At 35.0% G+C, this 23,201-nt stretch overlaps 3 protein-coding genes across 6 annotated transcripts in view; 1 reads left to right on the top strand and 2 right to left on the bottom strand.

Annotated features, from left to right (window-relative positions):
• Positions 1–5,952: 5,952 nt before the first annotated feature.
• On the top strand, positions 5,953–16,281 carry LOC105149072 (G protein-coupled receptor Mth2). The gene is made up of 7 exons (XM_011061223.2): positions 5,953–6,784; positions 7,960–8,740; positions 9,408–9,643; positions 12,172–12,344; positions 12,810–13,043; positions 13,529–13,792; positions 14,386–16,281. Exons 2-7 carry the CDS (start codon positions 8,645–8,647, stop codon positions 14,868–14,870), a joined length of 1,488 nt encoding a protein of 495 aa, XP_011059525.1. The 5' UTR covers positions 5,953–6,784; positions 7,960–8,644; the 3' UTR covers positions 14,871–16,281.
• On the bottom strand, positions 16,166–19,461 carry LOC105149071 (inositol polyphosphate 5-phosphatase K). Its single transcript, XM_011061222.2, has 9 exons — positions 19,113–19,461; positions 18,882–19,007; positions 18,744–18,824; positions 18,498–18,645; positions 18,102–18,277; positions 17,782–18,009; positions 17,515–17,671; positions 17,268–17,445; positions 16,166–17,169 (listed from the first exon to the last, which is right to left on the bottom strand). The coding sequence occupies exons 1-9, from the start codon at positions 19,157–19,159 to the stop codon at positions 16,979–16,981; spliced, it is 1,332 nt and encodes a 443-aa protein (XP_011059524.1). The 5' UTR covers positions 19,160–19,461; the 3' UTR covers positions 16,166–16,978.
• Positions 19,462–21,311: 1,850 nt separating this feature from the next.
• The window catches only part of LOC105149076 (uncharacterized), a 28,522-nt gene continuing 26,632 nt past the window's right edge, over positions 21,312–23,201 (bottom strand). For all 4 annotated transcript variants that reach the window (XM_011061230.2, XM_087409166.1, XM_011061229.2 and 1 more), the window contains one exon: positions 21,312–21,794. In XM_011061230.2, the coding sequence (XP_011059532.1) occupies positions 21,652–21,794 (143 nt within the window). In that variant the 3' untranslated portion in view covers positions 21,312–21,651. The remainder of the gene's footprint in view (positions 21,795–23,201) is intronic.

The raw sequence follows: 23,201 nt of genomic DNA, 5'->3' as shown, positions 1-23,201 counted from the left end.
GGGAAGGGAGGAGGAGAGGGAGAGAAAGTTAGAAAGAGAAAGAAAGAAGAAAGGGAGGGAAAAAGAGGGAGAGCGCCTCTACACTGTGTATATGCACGCGTATACAGAGTGTACCGAAGGTAACATCGGCCACAATAGCTTCGATTGATTGGTGAAGGTCGGTCATTGGAAAAAAAGTTAAGCTTTACGATCGTCTCTAATCGCCTCGACGACATCATGTTGCACTCCGCGAAACAAAATCCACCCTCACTCTTCCCGCTCCCCCGCTTACCCACCCGCTCCGAACCCTCGAACACGCATAATGCGTGCGCGTATGCACACGCCTATACAGTGTAGATCGAAGTTATCTAGAGTGGTTGCGGGGGGCAACGCGCGTTGTGATGGAAACTCCGCTCGCGTTGCAACTCAAAATTTCACGGAAATATATGTGAAATTTAAATTGAGCGATAACACGTAGGCGTTTAAATTGCTATCTTATTTTTCTTTTTAAATAACATAAATTTTTTTTGATTTATTGCAAACGCCGAAGAAACATATATTTTTAACCGATAATTAATGGTATTCGCATATGATAATAAGATACGATAATAAGAGTACAAGAGTGTATTTTTAACCTTTGAACGTAATATAATATGATTGAGCGAAGAGAGGAGATTAAGTAACTTATAAGTTTATCATCCTTTTTATTTATCTTCTTATAAATATTCTTACATTACTTTACATTACTTATTACTTCCACGGATATTTTCGTCAAAGAAGCAGTTTGCGAATTATCTTAAACTGTGTTTCGATATAAATTCCTACAGTCACGCATTTTTAGCCGGGCAATTTGCGCGTCGCGAATGCGATAATACAATAAATATGTCGACGGGAAAAGGCGCGATCGGATAAATTCGGAGTTGATTTCTCTCTACCTCTCCGTCGTGTCCGCAAATCGGGCACACGTGTCGCCAACTATTGCACACTCCAAATCTGAGTAACCGGCACAATTCTCGTGCGTAACGCGAGGGAATCTAAAAGGGCGTATACAAAGGGGACAGACTTCTCGGCCTCGGCGCGAGAGCTACGAGGGTATAGTTTTCGATAGACAAATACCTTCACGCTAAGTGCCTCCAGTGAGGGGGAATCCCGAATCGTGTTCACCCCAACACCACGATACGAGCGATCGAGCGAGATCGAACGGGAGAATGAGAGAGAGAGGGATGAAGTCGGGTTCTCTCGAGTAGGGGAAAGGGCCGCGATATGGGGCCGAAGGGGGAAAATATTTTTATTAAAAAGGGCGCGTGGAACGGGAAGGGAGAGGAGGGAGAAAGATCATGGCGGTCCCCGACGAGGCCGCATTAAGCCATATTTCCGTACCTGCAATCGACGCACGCGAACTCGGAATTAATTGCATTATCTCGTATATATAAGGGGATTGTGAGAAATGCTATTTCGTGACAGAAGGAAGAAAGCTGTCCAGAATATACTTGGATTGTATTTATTTAATTGCTGGAAAGCTTTTGTCGAAAAAGAATTTAGAAACTAGACTTGAACTGCTTTTTCGGAAAAAGCAGTTCAGACACGAGAAAAAAACATTATACAAGGCAACGGTAAACATCATTAATATTTAATTATTGGAATTTTGTCGAAAAAAAATTGTTAACTTTCGGGAAAGATGGTTTATGTTAAGAAAAAAAGTCGTAAAGGTAACATTGGATCTCTTTTTTGATGCGTAAAATATTTCATTTTCTATTTAGAATGATTTTTGCTTCATCACCTCCTCTTGTATTTTTATAATTTTTCTGATTTATCGTAATCAGAGCTTATTTTGAGTTTTGAGATTGATAACAGCTCCTGGTGTGTTTATTTGCGTATTTAAAGAAAAGACGAGGAGGAATAACTTCGCCAAGGTCAAGTGGACCATGTCGATGCGCGGTCGCCGAGAAGCGCACGATGAGTGCTCGAGCAGAGGAAACCGTGCACGTCACTGACCGTGGATGCACGCGAGACTCGCGACAATTTCGCGCGTGACGTCGCGTTTCGGCCCTTCGGCTCGAAAAGAAGCCCGCATTGCCTTGAATCCGGTTCTTGAAACTTTGCGATTGTGTCTGCGATCGCACAAACGGTACACCATCGCATATTCCACGATAGAACGAAGAATTTCCCGCGCAAAGTCTATCTGAAGAAAAGAAAAAAAGAGAGAGAAATCATTTCGTTAAAACAGTCTTTATGCTTATTGATCGTGGATAAGTATTAAATTATTATTATCATCTCATCATCTTTAGAAATTGATCTTTGAAAGATAAGCCGTAGAGAAAATGCTGGCGATAAATGTTCGCGGAAACGCGTGGATCCGTTTAGTTCTTACGACTCTGACGTTTAATTTTATTATGTATGCAAATTACTTCTACGTATCGAGTGATTTAGATAATTATTTGCACACCGCACACCGTCGGTTCTCGATAAGATCAAAGAGCAGAGCGCGTTGGTTTGGTCGCGAGTTGATTTATTAGGCAAAGAAAATGCGAGAAAGACAGCGAAGCAAAATAGTGAGAAGAAAGGTATTGATAATGTAAAGATATTGGTAATGTAAACCAAGAGAAGTATACTTATGCACAAATATACAAATGCGGACAACCTGCTGACTCTGACGCTTTAATAATTCATGCGAAGTGCATATATGAAGGAAAGGCATGGTGAAGTTTTATGTTCCGAAGTTTCCGAAGCCAGAGAGATTTCATTCGCCGAGAACTAGAACCCTCTGCGTGTGTGACGTGCATGTGTGTGACTTGCAAGAAAAAACTTGGACTGTTGCGAACGCGATGTATATTTACGGCATAAATAATTCCGGGGCGGTTTTACGTATATTAAAAGTTTCATTGAAAGTTCAATATTTTATGAGATTGTTGTTCAACGAGTCCCTTCTATCGGGTACTTGAACATCTTTTTCGAAATTTTCAGCACTTAAAAAATATCGTGATCTCAGTCCTCTCAGAGCGAAAAGCTTTCGCGATGGTTCATCGTCGGGATTCTTGTGATAACATTTGTTAATGAAAAACTCATTAATTCTAAGTGCCACGTAAATATGCTGTGTTACCGACCGTTTGTGAACTTCAGAGTCTGTAGGATATCTTAACAGAGAGCAGTATAGTTCGCGAGGCGAGCTTGAAGCGGATATTAGACAGAGAGGCATTGAGCTCTCCACGAATATTAACTTTGTCCGCTTTGTCTACATAAATCTTCCCAGTCTTTATTTTGCTTCCTTTTTATTCCTCAGTGAGAAGATTCGTAAAATTCTTAAGAAAGGAGAGTTACTCGAATCAGCTGCAAATTGAATCCGTCATCAAATTTTTATTTACATTGTTAAAGTAAACATGAAACTCCTCTTCTAAAATCTTAATCCAAAATAGCCGATGTGTTTTTCTCTTTTTTTAAATAAGATTCTCATTTCATTATCTCTATATTTCTCGATGATTCATATAAGCTTTACTTTAACGTAAAAAGGGATATAATTAATAAAGAAATCTCTTCTGGAAATTTCAAAAGAAGTAATTTACTATTGTTGTTGCAACGATTTACGTCAGACTCAAATCGAATACCGTCATTTTTTTTCTATGTACAGAAAGCCTCTTTCGAGAATTAATTAGTGTAATAGAAGTTTTTAACGTGACGTCTGCCGGATACTCCATCATGTGTATAAGATACCTTGGACGTCACAATAGATTTTGTAGGTACGCACCTACGCATCTCTCTCTTTCTCTTTTTCTGAGCACGTCATTGGGTTCTCGCTCCTTCATCTCTCATCTCTCTCATTTTGCCAGACAAGCTTACGCTCACATCGTGAGAAAGAGATTGTACATTCTACGTCAAACGTTATATTTATAGCCTAGTCCCGGGATCTGAGACTTTATCAATTGCCATAATGACATATTCGTCTATATATGAAACTTCCTGATGTCATATTTAGACGCGAATGACACAGATCTGATACGACTAAATTCAAAGTTACAATCTACATGACATCACGGCGTCGCGACATATCTCTATATTCTGAACTTCGAACTGTAATTTGGGCTTATACCGGCTAAAGTAAAATAAAGAAGTCACCCACGTGAAAGTCAAATTCACTTCACGAACGATGAATCTGCCCGTTCGAATTTGGATCGTGTAAACAATTCTTGTCTTAAAAGAGTTTTCCTCCGAATTCAGAGTAAAACTCTTTCGTTGAGAAACAGACATGGTAACGCAAACCACGCAATTTGAATTTACATCTCGTATTATTAATAACATCAGATTGTATCTTGATTAATGATTATGTAAACATCAATGTTGTTTTTCCCTTTTTAACTGATAAATTACTCTGTTCACAGAAAGTTGTGTTTTTACATAACGCAAATAATTTTTAGATACAACTTGTTTTCTCATCCGGCAGTTCTGAAAGAACTTATTTCTTTATCTTGTCCTGTCACTTCAACGCAATGACAGAAAAAAAGCGCAAAGCGTTGAGTTTAAACAACGTTTATGATACAATATAGCAATAATAATGACTCTTTGAAGAACGTTCGGAATAGACGTGAGTTGTTTGCATCCTATCGACCAAAATAGAGACAGTCTAATTCTATGACTTGCTATAATACCCTTGCGAAGGCCCATGCCAGCCCAGTCTTCGTTTGCACTCCATTTGTTGCACCCTGCTGTGCTTCGTACATAAAGCTAAAACATGTGGAACAGACGCACCCCGCGAGAGCGAAGACTTGATTGATTAAAATCTTCGAAAGAGCGCCAGTTGAATTACTTGTGAAATGTTAATAAGTTTACTGGAGGCTCGAACCGCGAATGACGTGGCGATGTGCCAGCGATTACGTCGCTTTCAGGGAATTTCCTCGACGTGATTTCCTATAAGATAGCTCGAATGTCTACCAGATAATACCCGTGGTTTCCTTTTTATCAAAAATGAAATAAAAATAGGTCGAGTGAAAAATACTTTATTTTTACTACAGAATGAAACGATTGCATTGCTAGGTGCGTATAAAATTCCTAAAATTTTTTTGTCTCTATATTTACGTTCTTAATCTCAGTAATGGTGTAATGCAACTTTGTCGTTATATTACTCGAGTACTGACGTTATCTTAAAAAAAATGTGTACGTTGCGTCAGATTTTCCAATGACAAGTCGAGATTTTCCAACAGGAAACAAATGATTTGCGTCTGTCTTAACTTAAGAAGAACGAACAATTTTACAATGTTAATGAGACGTCCCTTTAAGCATTCCTTGCTATTTTTCATTGAAAAAACTTTTAATGAATGCGAGACGCACGTGTATGACTCATGTAAGTCACACGTGACTCTTTCTATAAACATTAATGCATTTATATTTCAGATGCAACGAGAATCTACGTATTTAGTGTAAGCAGATTAATTATGATTTACGGCAAATAAAATTTACAACATACAACGAATTTATTTGCGAACATTGCACAATAGCTCTGAGAGATAAAATTAGTTAAGCCTCTTCTTAAGGAGATAACTTTGACTAAATTCCAATTGATTCAACCGGTAGAATTGCTTATCGTGCAGTTTCTGTACACTTCATTATATTCTTGATTTTATCTATTTCAACCGGTAGAACTGCTTACCGTGCAGTTTCTGTACACTTCATTATATTCTTGATTTTATCCATTTCTAAAAAAAAAAAAAAAAATCTTTTATCTTTTGTGCTACAAAATTAACAATTCTAATAAATTACATATATTTTTTGCAAACAGTTTTTCACTATGTTTTAATAGGCTTATTAGCGTCATTATTAAATTAAATATCATTAACTTGTGATGTTATATTTAGCTTTATTTTATAATTCTATTTCAAGTCCAACAAATCGAATCGACGATTTATGAAAAATGAAAAATGTATTTGTAAATCTACATGAATATTATTAAACATTAAGAATTCGCTTTGATAAAAAATAGAATTCTTTTTTTTATTTGATTTATATATATATTCTTTTCGGTTTAGTTTCCTCTTGTAATTATTCTAACAAATTATATGCTGACAAATTATCGTCGATATTACTTGACAAGTAAATGGTGGTTGAATTAAGAGTTTTTGGTCAAAGAGTCACCCTCAATCACCCAAGTGATGAGTCTTTCTTAGAATGGGGTTACGCCATTATTTAGCGAATTGACCAGATTGAACAAATATCTGTCTTCAACGATCGATAACGCCTCCCCCCCTCCCCCGCGAAATACTTTTCGTATATATCACGTTCATACGTATATACGTATGAGCTTAGCCATCGGCACGTTCGTCGGAGTGCGTGCATCACTCTTTCTCTTTCTCTGCCTTCCTCGATAAAGGCACCAGCGGATCGAGGTGTCCGGCCAGTCAGTTCTCAGACTTTGATCGGTGAACCGCGTTTCGCGTAGATCTTGCCGATCGGGCACGTTGTCGATCTCTGATTACTGCAGCTATCGAAAGAATCTCGCTTAATGTGAAAACAAAAATAATCTTGAGGAAATACACAAGAAAATCGATTGGATAAGTGAGAGATCTTGTGGAAAAATCGATATCAAGTGCCAAGACTTCTTATCACACTTCGACTGAGGAAAATGGTACTTTTTAAAGATTGAAACGATTAAATACAAGCGAGCGTGTGTATATGTGTGTGCATGTGCGTGCATAGATTCTTCTAATAAATAATCAATTAACTACTGTACTCGGTGTTCAATAATTCATTAATTCATAAAAAACAATTGATCGCGCACTGTACGATAACGAAGATCTACGGATTTCCGATACGGTCTCACGTAAGTTTACCTTCTCTATACAAGTATGTACATGTGTGAAGACGTCAATTTCGAAGATCGGTTCAGAATAAGAGGGGAAAGGTAATATACAGAAGTTGAATTAATAAATGGGAATTATCGCAGATACGTACATTAAGGGTCCTATTCTGTAATTCTTAATGACTGTCATTGCGCAGATTTTGTATACAGTAAAAAAACTGCGTAACGACAATTTAATGATATCGTTAGAGTCATTCAGAATTACGGAATAGGACCATAAGGTTCGCTTCTCATCATTCTTTACGATCCTCTTGAATAATAAAATATATAATAGCGGGAATTACAGGTTAATGACCATTCGTCATCGATTGCTTGTCATTTTGATACGACATTTTTAAATCTTGAAAGTGACGTCTTCGTCTTGTCAATGAGATTGTCTTAATCCTGTCCGGACTGCAAAATAGCTGAACATTTGATTGAGGATCTTGTTTCTCGAGGTCGTTCCTTTAAAAATCTCGATATCTTAATATAAATTTCGAATGAGTCACGTTACCTCACAATGAAATGCAATAGACATTATCCTCTTAATCACACACTTTATTTGGGATATCCTAGGGTGTCTTTAGAATGTTCAAAGGACATACTCAGACAGCACACAATATTTATAAAATATTGTATTTATAGATACTTATAAGACTTATTTTTAATATTTTGTAAATATTTTTATGGTCTTAGATTGCATAGATCATAAACATTTATTATAGATATTATGAAATATTTATTGTAAATTTTGTAATAAAAGTCATGAAAATAACTTAATAAAACATTATAATTCAAGTAAAAAGTACTTATCACAGATATTTATTTATATTTATCATAAATATTACATTAAATATTAAGTCTATTTTTTAACAATATGTTGAATAAAGCTTTATATAAAATGTGTATAAAATGTTTATATAACATTTCAAAAAATAAATAATAATTATTATTTATCATAAATATTTCTGTGCTGTCTGGGTACGGACGTCCTAAAAACGTTTGGAAATCTGTATTGTTAGGGCCTAAATGTATACATATAAAATAGGCGAGTTTTTTAATTCATCTGATCAATCGCATTATGCGCAAATGCAGCTAATAATTGATCAACCGAGGAATTAAAAAAACTTTTCTTATTTTCACTGTTGACGCCGTAGGTGTTTCGGACTACAGGATCTGATAGGAATTTCCGGATGACTTAATGCTTTCACGGACATCGAATGTGATTGATGACACGTGCATTCGTGCGAAGACATCATTGAAAAAATCGGTGCGATGGTGAGAGTGCAAGATAATGATATAATAGGTGATCGGAGAAACAACCGATAATACATCGCTAGTGTCAATTCTATAATTCTTAAGAGCTTCGGATTTATCTGACTAACTTCGCAAAAATCCTCCGGCTAATCAAACATAAGAGGAGACAAGAGAGAAATAGAGAAAAAGCCGACTGAAATCCTCAATTAAAACCGGCATCGATCATCAAGCAAATAACTCCCGCATTACATAGAAGACTTATCGGCGAGTGCAACCAGGGTGTGACAAGATAAATGCGCACGATCTAATATGATATCGAGTGACGAAAGAGGAGCGGAAGAACCTGTCTCGCCTAAATGTCGCCGCGAGAAGTACTGCACGTCGTAATTATAGGTGCATCCGGAGCAAGGTCGAGTTACCATTTCCATTTTCAAAGCCCAGTAACTGATAAATTCAAAGTTCGATTATGCTCAATGCAAAGTGCTTGACGAGCATTGATTTAAAGGTTGACACGATATAAATTTCGAGTACGTTCTCGATAATCGACACTCGATAGACTTTGATAAGGTGCAACTACCGTCCAGGATGGGACTCATTTGTATCTACGTCTTTTTCGCGTATTTATTGACACCAATTGCGTGCACGAGTGACGCGATACCCATCATATATCCTATCCCATTGGTAAGTATACAACACTACACCGACATTTATGATATACCAAACTTAGGTTTTGTATTTATTTGTCTGAGCTTCACGTATTTCGCATCTCTCACGGAGTTATATTTAGATCAAGCCGATAGTTCCAGTTTCTTGATATTGTCCAGATAATCTCGGTTGTAAAAGCTCTTACGCAAATACCTGATCTTTTCTGAAATGCGAGATTGCATAAGAAATCGAGAAGTTGAGAAAAACAAAGTATAAGTTCTAAAAGAAGATATGCGAAGTCTTGGAAGATACAAATCGGCAACTCTTGTGAATTGACGTAAAAACTATAAATTCTTGGAAATAAATTCTACGGTTAATTTATTTAGTTTATAAATTGCAGTATTACTTATTTATTGTTTCAACGATCTACGCTCATATGTACATATAGAGATTATTTCGCAGAAGTTCCAAAGAAAATCCGAAACTTTTTTGCTCGATTTTAAATCTGTCTTAAAAGATATGGAGTCATTTTCCATAAGTGACAAACTACAACGCCGACAAGTTTGTCATTAGTCACATGATTATTTATGCTCACGACACGTCTCAAGCTGCGTTTTCCGAGAATTTTGGAACATCGAGATATATCGACAGTGTCGTTTCAACAACATACACATACAAAATACATACAATATTTTCGTTTTAGCAAAATGAGACCACAATGCCGGAGGAATACAGACGCTTACCGTTGGTGGGAAAATGTTGCTCCATAGACGAAGTCCTCATAAAAGATACGCACGGGAATGCCGTTTGTGTTTCTTCGAATGACTCGTCGACGTATTTTTCGCCTCTCTTCAGCGACTTCAATCATACCGGCGCGCTGGTGCCCGGTGATGAATATAAGACATTCACCGCTCTCGTGGGAAATCCCTGCAATCAGAGGTACGTACATGGGAATACGAAAAAAAGCGAAATTCGATCCGCAAAGATCGAATGATCCGGAATGATGGAATCAGCTGTTGAGAAAGTCGTTACACACCATTTTACCGAAGGTCATTCATTACTAGACATCGGATTTTTATGCAAATATTTTTTGCAGGCATACACAAAATATGCAAATTTGCACAAATATGCACAATGTATATATTAGGTGCGCAACTAAGTTCTCGCTGTTATTTTGATGAAAATGCATCAAAATAATAAATAAATATTTTTTAAATGCTTTTTTAATAAGGCAAATTTCTATTTTGATGTTACTTTCCAATCTACTTTCTAAAAAAATATTGCATGAGAATTCGAATGTCTATTCATTATATAATATAAAATGAATTTGTACTATCAATATCCTTATCAATAAATCGGAACGCCATGTCGATTGGCCATATTTTACGATAAGACTGTTTTCGTATTATAATAAAATGACGAATTATAATGAAATGTTGATTAGCCATATGATTCGTAGACTGTGAAATTTAGAAAATCTAACAAACACTAATGCGAAAATATATACCAGACTTTACATAATTGCAAGTTAAATATGTACTTGGAAATCATAAGAATGGATTTACTTATATCTTTAATCAAAAATTGCAATTGATATTATACAGGATGTCCGAAATGTGAATTAAAATTATACCACAGCAAGGAAGTTATTGAAAAAATACGTTATGAAAGTATTTGTTATCGTTTCGAGCAGTTAGTTTTTGAGATATACTGGTGAAACACTGGCTAATTATAGACTAAGTAGTCTGTCCATGAGTCGCGCACTTCGTGCGCTCATAAGCATTAGATAATAGATTGTGTATAACGTTCGCATAATATCGTGTAACATTGTAGCAAATTAGTTGATGCTGATGATAAAGGTAATTAATAAGATAAATATAACTTATCGGAATATTATATCGCTACTAAATTACTAATTTATATTACATTATCAATATTATTAAAATATATGTACACGGTATTCCCCAGACATTACACACATAATTTTTTATCTAATGAACGCGTGATGTTCACAATCATTAACACTATCAACACGCGATTGATGCGGAATAGACCGTTTAATTATAATTTATAATTAACCAGTTTTTAATCTTTATATCTCAAAAACTATTGTTGGAAACAACAAATAATTTTATAGCAAATTATTTTTTTTTTGAAAATTTCTTTTTGCTGTAATATTTCGATTTGCGAATTTAGGGACACTCTGTATATATAGTGATAACTGCACTCTCGACATTGTATTCTTCAGATACTTATGATATATCAAACAATTGTATATCTTATTGAAAGAGCTTTCTTATTGAAAATTCACAAGCTGTTATAGAATCCACGCGCGCACTCATTGCCTGCAGATAACGTGCGGCGTCAATATTTTTTCTCTTTTTTAATAAAAAAAATATGATATCGTGCGATAATCGGCGGAGATGAAATCATAAAGGAACGTTTAATCTCGCCGGATATGTAGTATAACAGTGATATCGCCGCATTATTGTATGTAGTTTATATATCCATCAGTTAAAAGGTTGCACACAACTTTTTTTGGAATGCAACCTGCTTACCGGACATCCTGTATAATATCAATTTGATTCTTACTTATGGATCTAATCATTTATCTTTAACTAACAAGGCTAAGTTCCGAAACCAATTAAAAAAAAGTGTTGCAACCTTTTAGCTGATAAGTGTATATGATTTATTCATAAAGACATATCGAGTACGAACGAATAAATGTAACTGCTCATGAATTATATTTGCATAAACAATGAAAATTGCAACACAAATTTAAATTGATTTATGAGAATATCAGGGGGGATTCGAGGTCTTAAAAAGATTTATTTCTTGCCGAGAAATATAAGAGAATTCAAGAAGATAGAATCTTTAAATATAAAATAGCAAAAAAAATGCAGAATAAAAGCATAGTGGACAAAATAAAGATATATTTATATGAAAAAAAAGTTACTTTTGCATTTTTTTAATAATCGGCACGATTTTTTCCAACCGCCTTGTAGATATAATTTTTGCAGCTAACATTATTTTTGTATTGAATAAATTGGCTAGCAAATTTTGTCATATTTTTGTAACATGGTTTAGATTTCAAATAACTTTATTCCTGAATTTTTTCTTTAAATGTTACGCACACTGGATACACAGATATTGAAAAACAACAATATTCAGTGTCTTGTAATAAATAAAATACTTTATTCTGTTCTTTTCTATCGTAAAATTCAGTATTATTGCAATTTTTGTAATTAGATAGGAATGATTTTCTCAGCAAAACTTGTTTCTCATGAGCGATTGATTATAGAAACGTATTTCTCGGAAAGATCTTCTGTCGCGATGTGTGTATCCTGGTGCGGGTATTCAAAGTAAATTAAACTTCCATTTACTTTGAATACTCCATTCAAGCACCTTTCTTAAGTCGGCACAAATTTGCACGTATGTGCACACATATTTGACGAAGCAATTTTCAGGTACATGCTACAACCGAAGGAGAACGATGAGAATGATGAGTATTATTTATTGGTGAATGGTTCCATTTTCGCGCCGCGACTTGATCATGTACCGATTATGTTGATGCCCGGTAAGAATTATTGCATGGAGATTGTGCCCGAGCTGGGACTTCGAGCATTTGTCTGTTTTCAAGGTTTGTATTCTTTAATAATTATTTTCTTGAGTTGAAACATTCAGAGAATTTACAAAGAAATTCAGAAGAATTATCAATGAAGATTAAATATTTTCATATGTTATAAATATGATATACTTAGATAAAAATAGGAGAATTTTGATAAGATTGTTTTTCAAAGGAACTGAAATCAGACAGACAATCTTTCCATTCTTCTATTATCTTTTAGCTGTCATTTATATACTACCTCTATATATTTCGTATAAAGATATTCATCAATGCTTCATTGATAATCCTTCTGAATATTTCTATGAATTCTCTCAATGTTTCAAACCAAGAAAATAATTGTTACTTATTCGTACAATGAATTATTTATTTATGTAAAAAAGTTCGTATTTAATTACATCACAGAAAATTGACAATTTATTGACGTGTAATTTGTTTTATGTTTCTTTTATGTTACTTAAGTAAACGCAACGATTGCAGATGTTCCACCGCCGACCACGGATGCACGAGTCATTATTTATGCCTGCGGGCTTCTGATCTCGGTTCCTTTTCTGATACTTACCATTGTGGCATACACGATAACGCCAAGGTTGAGGGACGTCCACGGGAAAGCCCTTTGCCTCTATTGTGGCTGCTTAGCGCTGGCCTTTACCACTTTAGCCATTACGCAACTCGCAAGCGGACAATTATCGCCTCAAGCCTGCGTTAGTATAGGTAAGATAATTAATTATCAATGATAAACGCATTTAATCGTGACACTATTAAATAAAAATACATATATAATGTACATATAGTGTATAATTTTAGAAAATTATGATTTATGATCAAAAATAAAAAATTTCAATTTTTTTTTAAATAATAAGTCAGGAAAATCGACGAAAAATGTTCAACTCAAATAATGTTTTTTTTAAATTACGCTACTGCCTGAATGTTTAATCGAATTTAACTTCAATTGAGTTGTTGTTACAAGAATATCGTTATAGAAATTTGAAGAAAAACAGTAATAAGTTGTAACTGATAATTTTCAAGCTTGTACAATTCGAATATTGGACTTTGGACTGTTACTTTTACTGACAATGAGTGAGTGGTATAATTTCGGCGATATCGTGTAGAAGGACAGGAGGTTCGCTTTAGGAAGTATGACGACACACGAATGACAAGCAAATTGATTGAGAGACTGTGATCGGCGTCGTTTTCAGCATTCGTCATCCAATTCTCGTTCGTGGCCTGCTTCTTCTGGCTGAACGTGATGTGCATCGAAACATGGGCATTGGTACATCACCATGTGAACCAGCGCTCGTACAGGAGAATCCAGCCTAAAACGCTGTTCTTCTACTACTCGATATGGGCCTGGGGCTTCCCAGCGGGCCTCATTCTCATCTCGATGTTGATGGATCTCAGTCCTACAATACCCATGACCTACGTTAAGCCCGCTTTTGGTAGCGAGAGCTGCTGGTTCAAATGTAAGTTTCTTTCGATCCATTTACAGAACTTGTAATTATGTCTCATTGCCATCACGAATACGCACATCGAAGAAACTTCTTTGGTATCCTCCGTCTGCAATTTTATTTTTACTCCCTCCGTCTACAAATCTGAATCTTTTTTGTCTAGTCCGAATTTTTTTTAGTTTTAGACTTTCAAAACATGTGGAAAAATTCAGAGTTACTTTTAAACATTTCTATTACATTACCGAATAGATTTTCAACTTAAGTGTTAAGACCTTCATTTAATAAAAATTGAAATTTTAGTAAAAATGAGGAAAAAATGGAAATATGTATAACTTAGCAATAAAGAAATCGGATTCAGTCCTTTATTTCACTTGTGCCAAAAAAAAAAACCTGAATTGAAGATGGAAGGTTAAATATATTTTCCCACAGTTAGATAAAATAAATACGTGCGATTCAATCTAATCATTATGACTCTTACATTCCTATCATATATTAATTCCTATCATAATAATGTAAAATTATCAAACTTTTTAACATTTGTCATTTTGCTTATTATCTTCATTTACTATCAGAAGAAGTGGAAGTGTTAATTATCACTCTTTTTATAGCCGATACGGAAGCCCTGCCGTATTTCTACGTACCAGTCGGTATCCTTCTGTTAATGAACATGATCCTCTTCATAATCACTGCCATCAAGATCAGCCGGTACCAGCAAGTGCTCGCGCTGAGACGCTTGGCGAGGAATCACCATTGCGATCGGGAGGATCAAAGACTCTTCCGCAGACTCAAGCGGGTCTTCATCGTTTGCCTTGTACTCTTCTTTTTAATGGGTCTCAATTGGATGATGGAATTAATTTCTTGGGGAGTTGGCGGTGATCCTTTCGACTGGACGGCGTTCGATTTGGTGAACGCACTTCAGGGTGTCCTCGTCTTCGGTCTGTTCGTTCTGAGAAGGCCTATCAGAGACTTTGTTTGGCATAGAATACAGAAGATACGGGGAATAAACACCACGGAACTAAACGTCGGAAGCATGGACCTGGCGCTATTACCCGTAATAAACGGCGATATCCCAGAGAGATCGTATAATTCTTAGAAAAGTTCTTAGAAAAAGACTGATCTTTTTCTAAGCGTGACAAGATGATGCATTTAATGCAGGCCGAAGTGATATCGGCTGTAAACTTAATGCGATCGATAAACCGATAAACCAATGGACCGACAAAAGATAGGAGCCGGGATGTAGTCTCACGTCAATGAGATGAAAGTTATTTTAATTTCGCTGTGTGCAATAGCAAAACGGAGCGATCTTCTCGAACGGTGACGCTCATGAAGAGATATAAAATATCTTATTGGTGTGATTTCGTTGTAAATCACTCGAGAAACTCACTCAAGTTAACTAGCCTGCGAAATCCGATGCAAGGAACTTTCGCCTAAAGGAGATTATTTATAAATATTTAATTAAATCACAATTTTTATAAGTAATAGTTTCTAGTCTTTTTTTTGCAATAATCTAATTGTAAATATCAATGCGCATGTCGAGGCGTTTTAATTTCGAGTAAAATGCATCGACAGAGGAAACATACGACGTGACTTTGCGCGCGTTGAATTACAAGTATTTCGCGACGTTATGTGAAAATCTTTTTCTGCAAGGTAACATGTTACGTAAAATACATTATCCACCTCCGCAAAATATAGTACATATTGCGATGTTATTGTGCAATTATACAACTGTGGAAACAAACAACGGATGGACCTCGCTCAAGGATCTCAAATGATAAGAATGTAATCTGCACAATTAAATATGTGTGAGAACCGGCTGTAATCCTAAATTGATGTTCATTAAGTGCGGCTAAATGATTACATCGCATTATTAATCATAGTGTTAAGGTAATATTAACGATAATACTTGTAGTTCTTCAATTCACGCCGCAAGTCGATGTTCACATCGATAATGTTATACCATACCTTGTGTACTTATACATTGTTTATTGTTGAACGGAACAACAATGCGATATAATAATATTATTGTGCAAAGCCTTCATTTCATGAATCCGGTATGACACGTTATGTTAATACATTACAAATAAATTAAGTCTAAACAAAAGCGCAACATAGTGAATAGAATATGTCAAACGTGTTTATACAGCAATTATAAATTCATCGAAAATACGTCAATATCGCATAACGCAGTATATTCGGAGAGAGGGAGGCGGGAGGGGGGAGAGAAAGAAGTTGGAGGTGGAAAAACAAGTTTTGCATAATATTGTTATCGAATCGTATTGTTGTTCCATATGTAGCTAGCACATTATTTATTGTCCTACTAGACATTATAATTTATTGAAGAAATTGTGCATAGAATAAAACGACGAGGCAAATCAGTCAAAATAAATAACAAATATTAATATCCTTTATTCTTGCTTTCCCTTTGAAATAGTGTACATTTGTTCGTTTAATTTGTTCTCACGGCGCACTATATATATATATATATATATATATATATATATATATATATATGTATATGTAAAACAAATAATATGCGTGAATTTATATAGTACGAACGTACCTTGCCACAATTAAATCTGCTAAATTATGCTAAGAAAATAGTCATGATATACGTGAGCGCACGCGTACCATTAACGCACGCGTACCACGTAACCCATTAACGTTCGGGAGGCAGAAAAAAAATAATTATATACCTATAGGTGTAGCCTATCTCTAACAACAAGTTAATGGATCGCGAAAGATCTTGCGTGCAGAAAAACGTGACGGTGCACTCACTGAAAGCTCTAAAGCGGACGATTAAATACGTCGCGACGCACCCTGAGAGCGCAAAAACCAGGTACCAAAAGTAACAACTAACTCCTATACGAAACATCGTTTCGTGATGTGTTTAATTTGTAAACTTACTATACCATACCAAAAGCACCCTTTGATTAAAGGCCATATTTCTTGATTCGTCATTTAATTTTCCTACTCACACAACTTAGAGTAGTAAACCTATTTCATCCTTAAAACATTTCCAAAAAAAAAACCGTAGTAATAGGATAATAACAATTAAATAAAATATTTCCATCTAGATATTAATAATATCTAGATATTATAAATTGCATAAAGCTTGGTATTTAATCTCTCGACAAAATGATTACCGATTATGCTCTTTTTATAAGTGAATTTTTTTTAAATAAACTGACTCTGCTATAAAATTTATGTAGATGATTGTTCGACTGATCTATGGGGACCCGAAAATTCCGGACTCACTCCCAAAACTTCCATAAGATAGCCTCGTTGAGCTACATACACCAAACAGTACATTTCCGACAGACGAAGAGCCGAATCATTGTAGGATATTCGTTCCGTGTTCGCGTGAGGTTCGTCAGAAACTAACATTGGTTTACCTGGATATTAGATAATTATCAGAAGAATGAATAGCAACACTAAATAACAACGATAAGGTAAAATAACAGCAGGATGTGTAATGGAATAAGAAACTTACCACGACTAACATATTCGTAAATGATGTAATCATCTAGACTGGAGAATTCGTTAGGAAAGAGACCTATCCAATCTCCATTGCTTGGGATAAAATCTCTTTGTAGTTTGTAAGAAATAAAATTTTCCTCTACGATACAGTCTTGGAATTCCACAATGTTTTCTACTACATTAGGTCTGACCTAAAAAAAAGTTTCATCATTTATATTTAACTCAATAAGGAGAAATGTATAGCAAAACTGTATTTTTACCACGATATCAAATTCTCCAGTTACAGGTTTATGATCTGAAACACTGTAATCGGGATGACTCTTGTAAGTATGCTGCTCAGTGTGAATTTCTATATCGTCGTATATATCTGCTGCATTTACTTTGTATAAAATCCTATCGGTCCAAGACGGTCTACGCCTACATGAGAAATAATCATAAACATATCAAAATAATATTATATAAAATATATCGAAATATTTAAAAGAAATATTTATAAATTTTTCTTATATTTAATCAGTATAATTTACTTGAGATCAAATTCTTGAGACTCAAACTCGTATTTGTAGGTAGGCGGGAATGTAATGCTACTTTCATTCAGTTCAGCAAAAGCTTGTTGCTCTTTCATCACCATCATCAACTGATCTCTTTCGAGAAGTTCCTTCAATTGCTTCTTTTTCACCAATAAGTCTATATCAGCGGCAGTTAATTCCTCTCCGTTGAGCCGAAAATTTAAGTCACCAATCCAAAATATATAGCTAATAGAAGATACGTATATAAGATACTATCGAGGATGTAGTTAACTTTATTTAAATGATACAATCCTATTTCAATATAAAAATATTCATACTCATGATATAATATTCTCGATGTAAACGGAGCAGTGAAAGTGTGATCTGTCACGATGGTATTATAATCTGATACTCTATCAGCTAGCAAATGATCATGAGGAGTCAAATGTGTGTTCACTACGCAAATGCTGACCCCATAGGTATTCATTCTTATGCTCACTGCACCCTTATTTCCCTAAAAACAAGCAAGATAAGATTATTAGTAGAATAGCAATTACTACATGCATGCATCCATTTTTTGTCGTACGAATTTTTCAAGCATGTTAATTGGCTGCAAAACAGAGAGGATCTCAGAAAGAGATCTCTTTGTCCTATAGCTAATCAACAGACTTAAAAAAATTGTCGTACAACAAAAAACAGACACATATAATATTGGCCTTACACTGTTTTCTTACCCATATGCCACCGAAACCTGTCTTAGTATATTGAGTTTCTATCAATCTTAAGTGTGTCAAGTGTTTCCTTAGGCAAAAAACATTCAAAACAAGACCCTGCAATCGTTGCGAACGTACTTTTACATAATCATACTTCTTCAACACATCTCTGTAAACAAGTCAAAGTATAATTTTCATATCTTAAAATGAATATACATAGTGAATAATTATATTCCTGATATAAGAGCATCATCATAACAGACTTACCTAAAGGCTTTAGTCCATGGATCCTCAAATAGTATATAGTCTAATATTAAATTTTGTGGTTGTGATTTAACTTCCTGTAAACTGAAAGAACACACACTTTATCATTGAATCTGATCCAGAGAAACATTCTGAACGTACCCGACGAAATATAAATCCGGCCACACCAACTTTGATTTGTCGCAAGATGTAATACCCAAAAGTTGATGAAGATCTTCTCTGGGATCCGGAAACTTCGTAGCCACATTGTACGTGATGAAGTAAATTCTATGAGGCGTTAAAAGGAACGTATTAAGAAATAAATTGTGTTTATTCTCTGCGAGATGTAACCTACAGTAGCAGAAACATGTAACAGATCCAGTTACTCCTTACCTCAGTCGTTCCACTGGACATGCCATTTCGGAGGTTCTCGATGACATAAAGGGAGAGAAGAGAATTTTATGAGGAATTTACGTAATTCGCACAGAAATGAATTCACGTCGCGGTAATTCCGCACAACGCTGGAGATCGCCAGGTCATTGCCAGGTTAGGAACTCGCGCGCATCGCGTTCTTATTCTTTGTACTTTCACCCGCGGCTATGTCGGCCGCGAGGATACCGCCAGCGAGGCTCGTCACGTTTGTTATGTTCGCTATCTCGAGCAACATCTGGTCACGCGATACGAGTGCGTCGTTTACGGAGCCATATTGTTGACAAGTGCAGAGGGAAGCTCCCCTCCTCTCTCCCCTCTACCGCTTCACTTTTTTTCCCCCACTACGATCGTTGTTCCACGTGACATCTGTCATTATGCGACTGCAACTGCAGCTGCACGCACTACCTTGACCGATCGTGATCGAGTATACAGTTGGTCTACGTAATCTACGATTTTCCTTCGTCATCATCGCAATCTCGGACTTCCTTGCCACGAAGAGATAGGAAATCCGGTTAGCACCGTGTCAATTAATAATAATCCATTCTAGGATGATTCTTCATCAATCAAACAGTGCTTTCCAATAAGAGCTAGACACAGTTTGAGAAATTATTTATAAGAAATTGATCAATTTATAAGAAATTTACCAATCATAGTTGAATGTGAAGAGAATGAAGCCGATTATTCTTCTCACATTTGATTGTAAATAGCCAATTTTTTTATTATAGCTTATGGAATAAGTTAATAGTTTATTTACGCCTTACGGCATGTACAAATGATCCTTAATGCAGCTAGTGATCATTTCATCTGTGTTCAACATCAACAAAAAATAAGGATGTAATGATTGATCACTACTGTGTTACACTGTGTCATCTGTGTCTGTTACTGGAAAGTAGCCAGACTTCGGTTAATTCAATTGGCGATTAACTTGTCAAATACAGAAGGCCTCAATATAAGATGAACTTTCATCTCAGTTTCACTTAGGTCCGATTCCACCAATAATGTAAGATTAACCTCGGTTTAACTTATGCTTCATCTTTTTTTAATTCTTAGAACTGAAAAAAAAGATGAAGAGTAAGAAGTGAGATTGAAGTTAATTTACATACATTAAAGTGAGATTGAAGTTAATTTACATTGGTAAAAATAGACATTACTGTATTTATGTTTTTTTAGTTCTTGAAATTAGAAAAAGGTAAAGAATAAATTGAACCGAGATTAAAGTGGTGGAACTGGAATAAGGCTGGTATTACATTTTTATCGTACGACAAATTTTTCAAGTCTTTTAATTGACTTAGATAAGGAAGAGAAATTCGAGATTTTCTTCCTGCAACCAATTAACGCTTGAAAAATTTGTCGTACTATAAATATATTAGGTGCGCAACTAAGTTCTCGCTGTTATTTTGATGAAAATGCCATCAAAATAACAGCGAGAACTTAGTTGCGCACCTAATAATATTAATATTAACTTAATTAATACCTAATTAATACCTGTTTTTATGTATAGAGTTATTAATTTCTTGTCACTCGATTCGTAGAAGAAAATATTATAATTTTTGTTTATTTCTAATTGTAGATAAATTACTTGATTTAACTTATTTTTTTCTTTTTCTAATTTTAAACATTAAAAAAAGATGATGAATAAATTAATTTTCCGTATGCAATCTAAGTCTTTCTTGGCACAAGTGAAATTTTATTCTCAAATTTTACCCTTAATTTTGTTCAATTTCAATTTTTATCAAATAAAGGTTTTAATATTGGAGTTAAAAGATATTTGGTAATGTAATAGAGTTATTGAAAAGTATAATCCTGAATTTTTTTTTAAATAATAAAGAAACTGGAGCTGGACAAAAAAACTCAGATTACAGACAGAAATTAAATCAAGATTACAATCAATTTATGATTGATAGAAATGGACGTTTGTTGGTTGAATTAATCGTCGCTTAAGTTAATCGAAGTTTGGAGACCAAAGTCTCTCTCGAAAAATCGATTTTCCTTGGAAAGTCTAAAATTCTAACGCTCGCAAAAAGTATCATTTACAACGAGTTTTATTTCTCAATTAATTAAAAGGATGGTTGGCGCAAATGTTCTCAAAGAAATTGTGTTATCTTATCAAAGAGATTCATCCGCAGGCGTCGAAGGTGAGTGGAAAATAATGTTCTCGTATTACAAAAAAAAAAAAGAATGTATCGTAACATTTATTGCGTTATTCTGGAGGCACGTACACTTCCAGTTCGAGTCTCTCGCATCGGTGATTCGCAGCACGCAGGTTCATCTATTGCTCGCAGCGATCTGCAATTGATCGCGTACGCGTCTCTGGCAGGGATACTCCCACGATGATCGTTCAAGTTACAAAAAAGTACTATGTAGAATCGTTAACTAAGATTCTGATAACGATGATTATTTACAATAACGAGAGATCAACAATCGCGCGCTTGTGCGTGATTTAATCTTAAGACACGACAGGCATATATGAGTCTTGTCATCGACGATAAGGTTCGCCCTCTCAGTACATCATTCCGGGATGGGCAGCCCTTTGGAAGAACACGTTGGGATTGGCCGACAAGGTTGTGTAGAGATTCCCAGCATCCTCCGGCCTCAAGTACATACCGGGTGGCAAAACGAACGTCTCCATCGGTCCATGTACATCTGGAAATAGTATAAGAGTACAGGATAAAGCAGGGTAATTTGAATAGGTTAATAGAAATTTTCGAATCGTATGAAAAATTGAGGTCGTACAGTTGTATTCATTAAAATTAAACATAAAGAACACTCCGATCGAATGCATTATGTGACCTCAATCTTTCATACAATTTGAAAATTTTTGTTAATCCAAATTACTCAAATTACTTCGCTTTATTCTAAATGTTTTCTTGTAATGTTTAGTATGAATAATTAATTTAGTGTAAAAGAGAAAATCTCCAAGACTGATGGAAAATTGGAACGAATCACCTTCACAGCATCGACTCGCGTTTATGTCCATCGGAAACGTTTTATTATTTGGTATCAATCGGAGAAGCGAATATCCGGTCGTAACTTTCCATGCCGTGTGTCTAGTGGCTATCATTTTCGCCTCGTGATAATAAATGAATTATAATATCGAGATATACACAGGAATCGAAATCACGTTGTGCATAACCGGGACGAAGCCCTCGTTACGCCGCACGCGTTAAGCGCGACTGTAATTTCAAATCGTCGGCTTAAAGTAGGTCTCGTTGTTCGCAGCTGTCGTTACAAGATTACGCGAGTAATCTTCGTTTTTGTCCTCGACACGTGTAGCCTAATCTGTAATTATACTCTACTATCGATACGCTCTTAACTTAATTTCTTAAACAATTAAACAAAATTATCTTTGGAGAAAGAAAGTGTAAATTTACAGATACATTGTTTCTCTTTCCTTACATTTTGATGTTACATTATTTCTTTTGTATTGTTTTCTTTACGGAGAAAATATCTTAGTAAAAGAGAGAAAGTGAAACAGAAATTGTATAAGAAATATATTTTTTTATAATACTTTGTTGAATATTATAACGGCATTATTATTCATCACTATATTAATATTAATATAATAATTTAAATAAATTATATATATATATATATATCATATTTTTTACTACATTACAGTGTATGTAACAAAAATTACAGTGTATTATAAAATGTTATAAAATTATTTTAAACTATGCTGCACATAAAAAATTGTGAACGTATAACAAATTATATGTACAACACCGTTGCAATCATCATTTTTGTTAAAATTACTATCGTTACTTTCATGTACTCAGATTGTAAGATCTCTTTCTCGCTTTAGTGAAATCTGGTTATTCGAAATAGTACCTTAAGATAACTCGAATAATTGCAATAATCTTTCCATACAATACGAAATGTAATATATTAAATAAAAATATTCCTATTGCCGTATAAATGCCGTCATAATATCGATATATTCCAAAGCGAATAAAAACAAAAGTTTCATTACTATTTTTATTAAGATATTTTCCTAGTGTTTACATGTGTGTTACGTTACGCGCTACGGACCAATGATAAAGGAAGCTTCAG

This window comes from Acromyrmex echinatior, chromosome 9, assembly GCF_024713525.1.
Source record: "Acromyrmex echinatior isolate Ae372 chromosome 9, ASM2471352v2, whole genome shotgun sequence".
NCBI classification, from domain to species: domain Eukaryota; kingdom Metazoa; phylum Arthropoda; class Insecta; order Hymenoptera; family Formicidae; genus Acromyrmex; species Acromyrmex echinatior.
Note: the sequence above shows the minus strand (reverse complement) of the source record. Positions and strands in the feature narration are given on the sequence as shown.